A 14,190-nucleotide genomic window follows, 5' to 3' on the forward strand; every position below is an offset into this window, starting at 1 on the left:
GTCCGTTAGTATTTGTTTTATATAGTTGGGTGCACTAGTGTTTGGTGCATAGATATTTATGATTGTCATCTCTTCCTCTTGGATTCTTCCCTTTACAAGGATGTAGTTTCCTTCTTCATCTCTCTTAATTAGTGTTGGTTTGAAATCTACTTGATCTGCCAAGAGGATAGCTACTCCTGCTTTTCTTTGGGTTCCTGTCACATGCAGTATTGTTTTCCACCCTTTAACTTTCAGTGTATGAGTTTCCTTTTGAATTATGTGTGTTTCTTGTATGCAGCATATTGTTGGATTTTGCTTCTTGACCCATTCTGCCAGTCTATTTCTTTTGAGTGGTGAATTGAGACCATTAATGTTGATGGTTATAACTGAAACATATTGACTTGTCATTGCCATGACTTTTTCTTTTTGTTGTGTTCTCCCCCTTTCCATTTAATTTCTTGTCATGCCAGATGGGTTCATTCTGCTTTGCTTCCTGGGGTTGTGATCCTCAACATCTGTTCCTAGGCTATTGTGTAAAATTCTTTGGAGTGCTGGTTTGGTATTCACGAAGTTCCTAAGGTGCTCTTTGTCATGAAAGTATCTTATTTCTCCATCCATTTTGAAAGATAGTTTTGCAGGGTACATCAATCTGGGTTGGAGGCGGTTTTCTTTTAGGGCTTGGAATATGTTACTCCAAGTTCTTCTTGCCTTGAGGGTTTGTGTTGAGAAGTCTGCTGTGATTCTGATGGGCTTTCGTTTGTATGTGATTTGTTTCTTTTCTCTGACTGTTTGGAGAACTTTGTTCTTCTCTTGTGTTTCTGGAATCTTAACAGTTATATGCCTATGTGTAGACTTTTTTTGTTCAAGGCTATTTGGAGTCCTATATGCCTCACTTATCTGTATGTCAAGCTCTTTTCCCCTGCTTGGGAAGTTTTCTGCCATTATTTCTGTGAAGAGATTTTTTTTATGTCATCTGCACTCTCTCCTGTTTCTTCATTGATTCCAATCAGTCTTACGTTAATCTTTTTTGCATCATCTAGCAGCTGCTGGATTGATTTCTCATGATCCCTTATAATTTTGAAGCAATTTTTCTTTTCCTGGTCATTAATTGCAATCTTATCTTCTATATCTGAAATTCTGTCATCACATTGGCTCATTGTGCTGTGTAGACTTTCAATGGAGTTTTTCATGTCCTGGAAGTCTATTTGCATCTGTTTTATGGATTCCATTTGTTTCTTATGTTGGGATTCCCTCATGTTCCTCAGCTCCTCTCTAGATTTATTAATCATGTCTTGCACTAGGGGCACAATTTCTCCTGTTATCTGAGAAATTATTTCTGATTTCATTTTTTCCAGATCCCCTTTTGTTGCCAGTTCAGTGGGTCCAGGTGGTTGAGTATCAGAGTGTTCCATCTCATTTCCCTTTGGGGTTGCTGTAGGAGATCTGGAAGTCTGGTTTTAAGACTTATTTATGTGTTTTCTCATATTGCCTGGGGTGGGGGGCTGTTAGTGACTGCACGGATTACCTCCTCTGTGCTGGGTGAGGTGGGACAGGGGCCGGGAGCAGCGGTAGGGATGGTGACCCAAAATTACTTTCCTGTGGGCTGGGAGCAGCCGGAGGGATGGTGGCTGGGAAACCCCTTCCTCTGGTCCAGGAGCAGCGGGACAGAAGGTGGCCCAAAAGCCCTTTCCTCTGGGCTGGGAGCAGTGCGAGGAATGTTGACCGGGAAGCCCCTTCCTCTGGACCAGGAGCAGTGGCACAACGGCTTAGAAGCCCCTACCTCTGGGCCAGGAACAGTGGGACTCAGTACCTTGGTCTGGTGATCTGGCGTCCTCTGCGCCTTGGTAATGTGGAATCAGGTGGCTGCCTGTCTGCAGTGGGGGGATTCGGTGTCTTCCGCTTGACTCAGAACCTCGGCAGGGCGTGCACAGACCTGCCTGTCTGCAGCGGGGGTCTCTCTAGATTTATTAATCATGTCTTGCACCATGAGCAAAACCTTTGCTGTTATCTGAGTAATTATTTCTGATTTCATTTTTCCCAGATCCTCCTTTGTTGCCAGTTCAGAGAGTCCAGCTGGTTGAGTATCAGAGTGTTCCATCTCGTTTCCCTTTGGGGTTGCTGTAGGTGATCTGGAAGTCTGTTTTTGAGGCTTGTTTATGTGTCTTCTCATTTCCACGGGTGTTGGGTGCTTTTGGCACCTGCACAGCTCACCTTCTCTGCCCTAGGAGCTTGGGATGGCAGCGGGGGAGCTTCCTTCCAGGTGCTGGGACTGGCTGAGCTTCACTGCCCTAGGCTAAAGTTTAATTTTTGATTGTTTATTGCTTATATAAAGAAGTATAATTGAGTTTATGTATATTATTTTTATTTGAAACTTTGTTAAGGTCTCATGTTATTTTTAGTAGCATTTTTTGGTAGATTCCATCAGGTTTTCAAAATAATTACATATGTTCACATAGTCTGTAAATTAAGGCAGTTTTACGTCTTCTTTTCCAATATGGAAAAATGCTATTTCTTTTTCTTGCCTTATTACTCTCACTACTACCTGCAGTATAATGCTGAATAGAAATTATAAAAACAGGCAGCCTTGTTCCAAATCTTAGGGAAAACATTCATTTTTTTTTATCTTTGAGTATAATATTAGTAGTAGATTTTTCATATTTGTTCTTTGTCAGGTTGAGGAAACTTTTCCATTTCTAGTTTGCAGAGAACTTTTATCAGAAATGGATATTGGATTTTGCTAAATGCTTTTCTAAATTTAATTTTGAAATATTTATTAGTAGATGTTTGCAGTACATGATTACATTAATTTTGAGGAATTGATACATGTGCATAAAACATCCTAATTCCTTTTGAGGAAATTATATGCTTTGGTTTGTTTTAGTTTGTTAAAATGCTGAGATACATTGGCTGATTTTTAAATTTTAAACCAACCTTGTATTCCAGTGATAAAACCCATGAGGTCATGAAATTTAATCCCTTTTATATATTTATTGTTGGATTTAATTCACTAAAATTTTGGTTGATCTTTGCCTCTATCTTAATGAAAGATACTTGTTTGTGGTTTTCTTTTACTGTAAATATCTTTGGCTGTTTTCAGCATTAGGGTAATTTTGGTCTCTTTAGTTGAGTATTCCCTCTTCTTCAATTTTTCAGAAGAATTTTTATGTAATTAGTATTATTTCTTTCTTTAATGTTTGATAAAATTCACTATTGAAGTCCTCTAGAACTGCGATTTTCTTTAATGGAATGTTTTTAACTATAATTTAATTGTATTAAAATGTGTAAGTCCATTCATATTATTTATTTCTACTAGGGTAAGCTTTCACAATTTCTCCAGTTCATCTAGATTATCAAATTTATTGAACACTTAACAGTGTCTTCCAAAGACATTGTTCCTAATAGTTTTTTGTACTTGTCTCTATACCCATGTTTATAGCAGCACAATTCATAAAATTTTGGAAGCAGCCTGTATGTCCATCAACAAATGAATGGATAAAGAAAATGTGTTTTACACACTGCAGAGTACTACTTTGCCATAAAGAAAAATAAACTTGAGTCATGTGTAGGAAAACAGATGCACCTTGAGACTGTAATATTAAGTGAAATAAATCAGACACACAAAGTTTAAATATCATATGGTTCTCTTACATAAGGAACCCAAATTATAAATAAAGAGCAAAATGAAAGATAGATAATAGGGATTAGGGAGATAGACCTTTCCCAAATGGGAAGGGAATCAAAAAATGCAGGGAAGGGGAATGAGAGGAGAGAAAGGGGATGAAAAGAGGAATTAAGATATGTTATGTGCATGTACCAACTCCACACAGGAAATGTAACCATTATATACTACGAACATGTACAACCATGGCCCGAAATATGAAAGTTTCATCAGGAAAAAAGGAAGAGCATATTAGATATGGCTTCCCCCATTATGTTTACTACATGCAAACTCCTAGGTGCCTAGTATTCTCTTACTCTTTCTATGCCTGATCACTTATCCATGTACATCTTGCATGTGGACCACTGGTGGCTGTGGGGTTAGAGCCCCTGACCCCAAACAATAAGTCATGCAATTTTGGGGGTGCGGTACAAGGACTATGGAGCTTGATGTGACTACTGCAGCCCACTCTTCTCTGAAACTTTGTCATAAAGGTGTGACTTCCTAACCTCAGATGTTCTGTTTTTCATGAGATCCTCTTGATCTCACTCCAGCTGGAACTCCCTTCTCTCAACTCCCAGAGTATTTTTATGACAATTTTTGAGATATAATTCATATATTGTACAGTTCAACAATTTAAATTATATCATTCAATGATTTAGTGTATTTAGAATTGTACAGCATCACGTGATCAATTTTCAAACATTTTCATTATTAAGAAAATCCTGTGCTAATTAGCCATCTCCTTACATTTCCCTAGCCCTAGAAACCTAACTAATATACTTTCTGTGTAAAAGAGTTGCCTCTTTGGGCATCTCATATAAGTAGAGTGAGTCAATGTGCTCTTACAGAATTTTGCTTATACCTCTGTTATTAGTCCTGCATTTTGCTCTGTATGTTGGGTTTGGTGGTCATCTGATTTCTTCTACAGACTGAGAGTTCCTAAGAGATTCCTTTAATCACAGTAGTGTCTAGCAATGTGCATGGTATATCAGTTAACATTATACTGAGGAAAAGGGAATTTCTTTTCCCTTTTATAAACAAAGGTAAAGAGTAGGCTGCAATGTAACACTTAGAAATATGAAAACAAGTGATTCCTGTCTGCAGTGAACCTTGTGGTAGCAATTTTATTTATAATATCAGAATAAACATCCGAGGGAAGATGGATTAGCTGGAAATTTGTTTCCATTGGGCAGTTATTTCCAAGAGATACTTTGGCCCTAAAGACATTTTCCAAATTAATTTAAATGAATTTATTATATCATATTCTTTAAGACATAGGTATGCATCATCTTTAGAGATTATAATTTGGTTACAAAGGAGTATTTAGGGTGCCTATTCTTCCTCTTACCTTCTTTTCCATCTTAAGTGTAAGTACAAAGGGAAATCTATGTGGCAGAAGAGAAAACAATTTGGTAGTTAATGGCTCTCAGTGATAAAGCCAAGTATTTACAAGTGAAAGGAATGAAGCCCATGTCACTGGTAATGGGATTTAAATGGATTTAGGAACTAAGGCTGAAACAGGAGCCTAATTAGAGAAGATTCCAGGGTCATGGTGTCAGTCCTCACCTGTCCACCAGGCAGACAGACTGTCCACAGCTTTTACTTCAAAAAACATGGCCTGTTCTTCTCATCAGTGTCTCTTCTTCCTGCTTTTTTTTTTTTTTTTTTTTTGCTTTTTTTTTCTGGTACTGGGGATCAAACTCTGGTCCTTGCACTTGCACAGCAGGCAGAGAAACCACTGAGCTAAATCCCCAGCTCTTCCTTCTACTTCTTAAGGGAGAAGATGCCTTGGCTGCCCCTTGCAGCTTTATGTGTCTACAGCAGAGTATTAATTGTGGGTCAAGATTCACCTTGTATTTGGCCTCAAAAAATGGAGAACTTAGAATAAAATATTTAATGATTTTCTTAAAGATAGGTGGGAAAACAAATAATATTGGATAAGCCATTTTTGCTGAGGTAGTATTAATTTCAATAGTCTTTATTTAAAAAGACAATTGGAAGAAAGGATGTGGATAAGGAATAAAACTACTCTCTGCTCCCACGGACGGGACAGCTACATGTAGAAAGGGTCTTTCTACCTTCTGAGATCTAAGTTGTTGAGCATATACTAAGGTGAATGTCTGCTCCTGTGTTCTTTTCGAGCTCACTTTGGCATTTTGTATATGACTATTTTCTATATTTAACCCACCTTGATTTCCCCTGGAGTTTGTTAGTCATGGAAGCTTAGCACCTAGAGTTGGTGGCACCTAAAGGTGAAGGAGGAAAGACCAGGCTGAGTGGGGATCTGGTGCAGCTGATCTTCCAGACAGGGTTCGTGACACCACACATGTGATAGTTGGTGTTTCTGCAGAATGGTGAGTTGGGACCTCAGAGAACATGAAGAGAGCTGTAGCTTGCTCCATTCTTCTCTGTTGCTTCTATTAGAACCTGATCATCAGTGTGGGTACTGGGTAAAGGCTATGGCAGGGTACAGACAATCCAGAGATGGTGGAAAATAGCATGGAGCAAAGATGGCACCTGGAGTACAGAGTCCAAAGCTGTGTGAAACTCCCACATCTAGGAAGTAGAATTTTGTGTTCTTTACTTGCAAGTCCAACCCAATGATATTTCTCATCATTTAGGTCATCATTTGACTTTACAATTCAATGCTCAAAGATGATTCTATTGCCTTGAACTTTAAGGAAAAAGAAATGATTAGGAAAACAGATTCCTCTTTCAATTCCTAATTAGCTTTCAGATGAATCTATTTTCTGCTAATGATCAATCAATCCACATTTAGTTTCAGGCTTTGGTCAGATGTTAGCTCAAGATTTTTATAAATCTAATTCAGATTTAAAAATTACAATCACAGGATTTATTTCATTTGTTGTAATTGACTGGACTTCTCAAAATTCCTTTCATAAAAATGCAAAGTTTGCACTATCAGCAACCAAACATGAGAACGTTTGCATGATTATTCAATGATCTCAAAGCATTCTAAAGCAGGTTTTCTTTAATTCTGCAGATAGAAATTATTATCCTCTTCCAGAATTAGCAACAGAAGAGCAACAAAAAACTCTAGATTGAGGTCTAAGCATATGCAGTTCTGATTCCTAACCCTCTGGAACCTATGTTTACCTTATGGATTTATTTAGCTGTTTCAATAAACATTATCTCTAGTGGAGCAAAGGTGCTATGCTTGTTTGTTCAGTCTTACCTTTCTTACCAGTTGACTCAGGTGGGTTAGTGGAAATCATTTGAGGTCACCTGTGGTTAAAAGGTAACACAACCAACTAAAATAAAATTTTAATCTGAAGTCTCTTTGGTAACTGTGCATATCAAGGAAGTAGTTCGTGGCAGAAAAAGAGAAGATGACTACTATAAAATGAAAAGAAAGATGAAGACAAAATGAAAGGCAAGAGAAGAAAGGGAGAACAGAAATTTGAGGCCTCTCTGGAGAGTATTCTGAACATCTTCCCCAGCCAGCCCCATCCCAGACAGACACAAAACCCAGGTTGCTTCCATCAAGTCCAGCTATTCAGGAACCCAGAGCTTTTCAAATTCTCGAATAGTAGAATTAAGTCTTTTGTCATATGGACTCTTATATGGGTTCCTAAGATTTAAAAACAAATAAAGAAAAAATTTATTAATATAAAATTACCTTAATAAATTAACTTTATAATATTTCCTTATAATGAAATTAATTGGTGAGAGCTACATTGTTAAATACACACAAAAATTTGAAATTTGAAGCTATGGATGGCTCTTCTTTCATTATCCACCACTTCCAATTTCTGTTTTGATTTAAATGCACACTATTAAAGCAGTCTTGTTTTACATTAAAGATACACAGTATCTAATTTCTAAAACTTCTAAAGATTTGCAAACAGAATTTTAAACAACTCAGTACCTGGAAGGAGGAGAAATTGCTAAAGTGATCACTAACTATATTTCACACTTAGATGCCATCAGTACATGAGACAAGTGAGATAAAGCCCTCTAGTGCTGACAGGTTTAAGTGGGCTGGTCACTCTCTGAGGTGAGAGTCCCTCATGCACATGTTGTCATGTGACACAGTGTAATACGGTGTCTGGGGCAGTCCTGCACTGTTAAACCCCAACTGTGACTGTGTGACATTTCTCTGGGCCTTGCACAAATAGTTTGGTAGTTTGGTGGCTTTACATGTGTGCATACCTAAATTTTAAAGATACAACAGAGAGCTATGGCCTTACAAATGAATGCCATCTACAAATTGAAATATACGTGCAGTGATGGAAGGCATTGAACCTTGAGGTGGACGTGTAAGGACTTTGCAGGTTAAGTCAGCATATTGTAGGGACCATGTGTTCATGTGTTATAAGCAGGTTCTGCTTTAAATTACAATCAAATTTATAATTGTCTGAATCAAATATAACAAGGACACCAAGTATTTCCTTAGAACTCGTTATTTTGAGCACAATTCCAAACTTTCCAGGGTCCTTCACCAAATTACTGGGGTGCTGAAGAATTATTCAGGTGACAGCAAGTAAACTCGTATTTCCTGTAATTTACAGTCATTTTATTTTTCTGTGGTGTCCTCAACCTGATGGCTTCTTGTAGCACATTTATATTTTTCATTAGACTATTCCTACCTAATTTTCAGGATAAAGCAGTAACATTTTAACTTGTTTTTCAAGGTCTTTTTGTACCTTTCCTATTGCTCCAAACGTCACAACCAAACAGAATTTCTCATTTTCATTTATTTCCCTTTTCTGTTATCCTTTTTACCAGTTGCTTTTTCTTCATCTGAAATGCCTTTCCCTTGTATCTCTTTATGTTCAAGATCAAGATCTTAGAAGTGAATATCATTTTAATATCATACATATAGAAGTAGATATATACTAAGTGTGTACACTGTACATACGATTATGGGTAAAATGTATTAGGAAATATTCGATGACATGGAAATATTTTTTCTGCTTAATGAAGCAGAAAAGCAATTTGAAAATTATGATTATTCTTTTTTAAGAGAAAAATATATAGGAGAAAACTCTGAAAGGTTCAACATCCACAAGAACGTTACTAGTTGGTAGAACTAAAGATAAGATTCATTTAACTTATGGATATTTTATATGTTGGGGAAGTAAACCTATTTTGCTTTTGTAATAATAAGTTAATTATAAAATAGGTCTAAAGTACAGGGTACCTTACCTCTCCTTAAGTAAAATTTTTAACTGTTTGACTCTATCTGAATTCTTGCAAGTTGCTCTTACAGTTACAGTACTGAAATACCCAAGTATTTTAAAGGGTGTGTAACCAATGTGAGAGGCACTAGTGTGGAAGACCTTCCTAATGTTTAGCACGGTGTATTTTTGGTGCCCTTTTTCGTCAGCCAGCTGAACTCTGCTCTGGGAGCCAGTCCTCAGATGTCTGTCCGCTCGTGTCCAGTGATGCTTCCTTTCCTCCACACATTGGTTCACACCTGAGATAGTCACTAGTGAAAGAGGATTGAGATTCAGTATTTCCCAGAGATCTGGGTGACATTTTTCAAATATTCCCTTAAACAAAAAAGGGTATGCAATTCTTCTGTGTCGTAGTTATGAATAGTGTGTTCACATAGAAAGGTGACTATTTTTTCTGGTGACTGTAAAGGGAATAAAGGGAATTATCCCTCAGTCCACTTTGTCATTCTGGAGTCCCAATATGTTGCTTTGTGCTTTGTTTCATTGCATAGTCTCCTCTCAAAAAAAAAAAAGAAAAGAAAAGAAAGGAAAAGAAAAGAAAAAGAAAACATATTGATATTCATTGATAATTTTTTTATTTTTTTTTTGGTACCAGGGATCGAACTCAGGTCCTTGCGCTTGTAAAGCAAGAGAAGGAACCACTGAGCTGAATCCCCGGCCCAATTGATAATTTTTTAAAAAGTGAATTTAGGCAATTTTCCTTGCCTAAATTTCTCCTAATTTAGCATGTCATAGAATTAAACAGTAGAACTGGAGGAATTTATTTGGAGATATCAAAATAAGAGAGGGAATTGTTTGGTTATACAACAGACTGTAAGAGGGCTGAGAAGTGGATTGAAGAAAATTATCAACCATGCATGTTGTTTTTAAGTGATACTTGAGCCTAGGATGTGCAACAGCTGTGTTGTTGATTTCTTTTTCTTGTGCCAACTTTCTTTACTTGATTGATTTTCTCCCTGACAGCTCACTGTGCTGATAAATGTGTCCATGGTCGCTGCATCGCTCCAAACACCTGTCAGTGTGAGCCTGGCTGGGGTGGGACCAACTGCTCCAGTGGTAAGTGTCCACCTGCTGTTGTCTGTCTTGGGATGTTTGTGCTGCATAGACCTTGTCTGCCCATTATCCTGAGCCACAGTTCACCTCTTCACCCCAAGCAAAGCATGGTCTGGATTCCACATCCAACCCATCCACACAGTTCCTTTTAAATCTGCACATGTATTACATACAGAACTAATCTGTACATGTATTACATACAGAATTAAAAAAATACTTGGAAAGATGGAGATTTCATTAATTTGCTACTCATACTTCTGTGAATATGAGTGCCATTTTCTAGAGTAGGGTCCAGAATTTAGATTCCTTACTTATAGAAGTCAGTTTTGGTTGTATTCTAACTTCAGCTTTTAACTTGGTTAATCTACCATATTTTGTTGGTGATGAAAATTTTCCACCTGTTGATTTTAACTCAGAAGCAAAATAGGTATTTTTTTGGTATTAACGTATCATTTGTCTCTATATTCTGAGAAGGAAAGAGTGCATATGTCCTCAGATAACATTGGGGAGATACATTATAAATGAAAATTCACAAACATTTTGATACTTGTTAAATGAAACCATAATGTAGCATATAATTTGTCTTCATTATTCTAGAATTAGAATTCTAAGATGATGATATTTTGACTATAAAAGACTGTACCTTTAATCCTGTATCCATTATCATAAAGATTAAATGTTGGAATGTCATGAAGTACAGTTACTTTCCTAAATTTCAGTGTTAAAATTTAAGTCATCTTTTTAACTAATTGCTGCATGCATAATTGTATCTACTTCTTCCTTTTTTGTTGCTTTGAAAAATGTGAGAGAAAATGGAAATGCAGCAAAATGTAGTGCGCAAAATGTTACTTTATAATAGTTTTAAAAAATTAGCAGGTTCCCATGACAGCACAAATTTGACTTCATTTCTACCAAATAATGTTCTGAGACTAGTCTGAAAGTATGTTAAGCTGTCAAGATAAACTGGTTTTAAGACTTTTACTTGCCTACTTTGGACCTGGGAAGATTACTCTTGACCTTGTGAAGACTACTTGTTTTGAACTTGTGATCTCTTGGCTCTCTCCCTGAGCATCTCAGGAGGAAGCTCTTGTGCTGTCTGTACAGAACACTTTGTCTGAAAGGCCTCTTTATTGTACCTTAGGTAGGGTAGGGTGTGTGTGTGTGTGTGTGTGTGTGTGTGTGTGTGTGCGCTCCTGAAAGGCTTCTAAATTCCAGTGGATAACTGTCCTGCAGGGTTTGTTTTGCTCCTGTTGGAAAGCAGGCAGAGATTGGACATTCTGTTCCCATGCCATTGAGGCAGAATGGCTGGGATATGGGATTTGGCTGGGGTCCCTCTTCTGACCAACTGCTTTCATTAACTTTTCCAGCTTAAAAATCAGTTTTGCCTAGATATTTTGAAGAAAAATAACATTATTATAAAGTAGTGGGAAAAGGAAAAGTGGATATATTCTTCATTTGAAAAAATAAGGTTTGTTACTAATTTGGGGCAAGAACACTGGAATTTCAATTTTATTCATACATTGTTTTCTAAAAACTACAGCCTACTTCAAGCTAAAAGGTCAGACAGGAGAGTGTGTGCAAAACAAAAGCCTACATGTGTTTTAGTCTCTCTAGAGCTGATTTGGACCTTCTAGGAAGTAAACTATTACTTTATTTTAGAGTTTATAGACTTTTGAACATAGACTCTAGAATTATGAGAATATATATTGCTTTAATGCTGGAAAATGATAATTAGGCAACTGTAAGGATATTCTCTATAATTCAGTTTTATAATGGACAGAGCATAAATAAGCATGAACTGATGTCTTAATTCTTTAGAGATGTTCAGAGGAAACCATTTCTGATATCTTTTTAAGCACAAAAGAAAGTGCTGTTCTGAGCTGAACCACACACTGGGTTTTTCTTCCTGGGTTTTGTCTGTGGCAGTTACCCTAACTAGAAAATTAATGAATTTGTGTATGCTTAGCCAGATGATTCTGCAAACAAAATGTGTGCCATTACAGTAATCTAGTATGTGGCAATGTTAAAACAACTTACTTTATAAAGATTCTATTTCCTCTGTTCTCTGGTTAATGCTATACATAAATTTGGTACAGTATGTTAGATCTATAAAATGATTGTTTTGATAATTACTCTGGCTTTTTGTATCATTGGAGGCACAACCAGGAGACAAAAACTACAGAAACTTTTTTAGCATAGTTTTCATTTTGGAACAATTTGAGATTTACAGAAAGTTGCAAAGATAGTACAAAGTTCCCATACATTCACACCTAATTTCCTGTTTCCTAATTTACCTAGTTTGTCAAAATTAAGAAACTGAGATTTGCACATTAATATTAAAAATTCCAGATGATACTTACATTTCACCAGTTTTTCCAGTAATGCCCTTCTTATGTTCTAGTGTTTAATCCAGGGCACCATACTACATTCTTTTGTCATGTCTTCCCAGTCTCCTCTTTCTGTGGCAATTTCTGTCTTTCCTTGTTTTTCCAGAAGTGCATTGGCCAGGTATCCTGTAGAATGTCCAAGGATGTGTGTGTCTGGGTGTTTGTTGTGACAGGATGACTTCCCAGCTAAGTGCCTTGCTCATTGCATCATATCAAGATTTTCACATGACATCATACATGGTGTCATCACTTGCTTAAAGTAGTGTTTGCCAGGTTTCTCCATGTGATGTTACTATTTTTTTCTTTCCCTACATTATCTACAGAAGCAAGTCCCTAAGTCTAGCCTACCCTCAGGGGTGAAGGGCAGCCATTAAAATCTGTATGTTTGAGGAAGGAGTATTTACCTGTATTATTTGGAATCATTCTGTAAAAAAAAATTTGTTTCTTCTTCCTCATTTATCCAATAATTTGTATCATTTTAAATCATAAATACTTATTTGATATTTTGAGTTATATGACAATATTACATTATTTATTTTGTTGCCCAAATTGTTCTAGTTTTGGATATTCTGTCTTTTTGTGGTGTTTCATCGTTTTGATCTTGGGTACTTCCTTATTTTCTGGTACTATAAGATACTCATCTTGGATTTCTTCTTGCTTTAGCCCTTGAATGGCCCTTTTCTCCAGGGAGCCCTGGTTCCTTTTTTGGAGAATGATATTTAGAACCCAAGCTCTTGGTGTGAGGTGTATTTTTGCTACTGAAATACATAGTAAGTTGAAAGGAAAAAGTTTAATAAAAGTAATTACAGTATTAAATATAACAGGAAATTAGAGTGATGAAGGACTGGCCATTAAGAGGTAGATTGAATTCTAAAGATTATAAGAATAGCAGATATAAGGAAAAGCCACTACCCCAGGACCAAGACAGAATGTCCAAAGAGGAAATCCAGAGAGGTGTGGTCCAGATCTTGTTGGAGAAAGCATAATAACACCTTACTAAGTGTCGGAGGGACTGCCGCAGCATTGTTGTAGAAGAACATACTATCCAGAATTGCTAGAATGTGGTCCTGTAGGACTTGTGAGAAAGCTGTTCATGGAGATATGTCTCACCAGAGGTATTCTGCTACACAGAAAGGGGAGCTGTTGGCCAGTGGTTATAGCTAGCCACGGTGTACTGCAGGATGTAGATGCTACCAACACTGGCCATGCTACAACAGCTTGAGGCTGGAGAACCCCTTGTGCTGCAGAAAGAGGGCATTGGAAAATCTGCAGATGTTCTGGGAGCAGGTACTAGAGAAGTCATTACCTTCTACCTACACTTTAGGAGCATCTACTGAACAAGTATACTGGAACCAAGCTGGAATACACTTCCTTTTGCTGTGTCTTTATAGTACTCTCTGCACAGCATGCTTGACATTCAACCAGCTGGCAAAGAAAAAATATTAAAAGGGCCCATATCCATTTTTGTAGAGGCAGGGAAGGATAAATTTAGAACCAGGAGACAATAAATTGATAATTGTTACAGTCCACCCCTTTGGTTACTCTGCTGCCACATGCATTCTTCCACAAACATTTGAGTTCCTATATGTTAACAAAACAGGTCTATATTTCTACCCAGTATGTATATCTGTCCATTTTACAGGTGAAGGTGTTTTCACTCTTATCCCCAAATAAAGATACAATTGTGGTTAGCATCCAAAAAACTGAATACCTAGAAATCAACATAATGAAAGAAATCAAAGACCTCTTCTCTGAAAATGATAGCACTCTGAAAAGAGAGACTGAAGATGATATCAGAAAATGGACAGACATCCCTTGCTCCTGGGTAGGAAGGATCAATATAGTGAAAATGGCCATACTTCCAAAACTGCTATGTAGATTCAATGCAATCCCAATTGAAATTACAGCA

At 37.1% G+C, this 14,190-nt stretch overlaps 1 protein-coding gene across 6 annotated transcripts in view; it reads left to right on the forward strand.

Annotated features, from left to right (window-relative positions):
* Megf10 (multiple EGF like domains 10) overlaps positions 1-14,190 on the forward strand; it is a 186,287-nt gene that overhangs the window by 89,699 nt on the left and 82,398 nt on the right. For all 6 annotated transcript variants that reach the window (XM_004854449.4, XM_004854448.3, XM_087180555.1 and 3 more), the window contains one exon: positions 9,805-9,897. In XM_004854449.4, the coding sequence (XP_004854506.2) occupies positions 9,805-9,897 (93 nt within the window). The remainder of the gene's footprint in view (positions 1-9,804; positions 9,898-14,190) is intronic.

Source organism: Heterocephalus glaber, unplaced genomic scaffold, assembly GCF_053883595.1.
Source record: "Heterocephalus glaber isolate CG9 unplaced genomic scaffold, H.glaber_assembly_v1.0 deba00001463, whole genome shotgun sequence".
Classification (NCBI taxonomy): Eukaryota; Metazoa; Chordata; class Mammalia; order Rodentia; family Bathyergidae; genus Heterocephalus; species Heterocephalus glaber.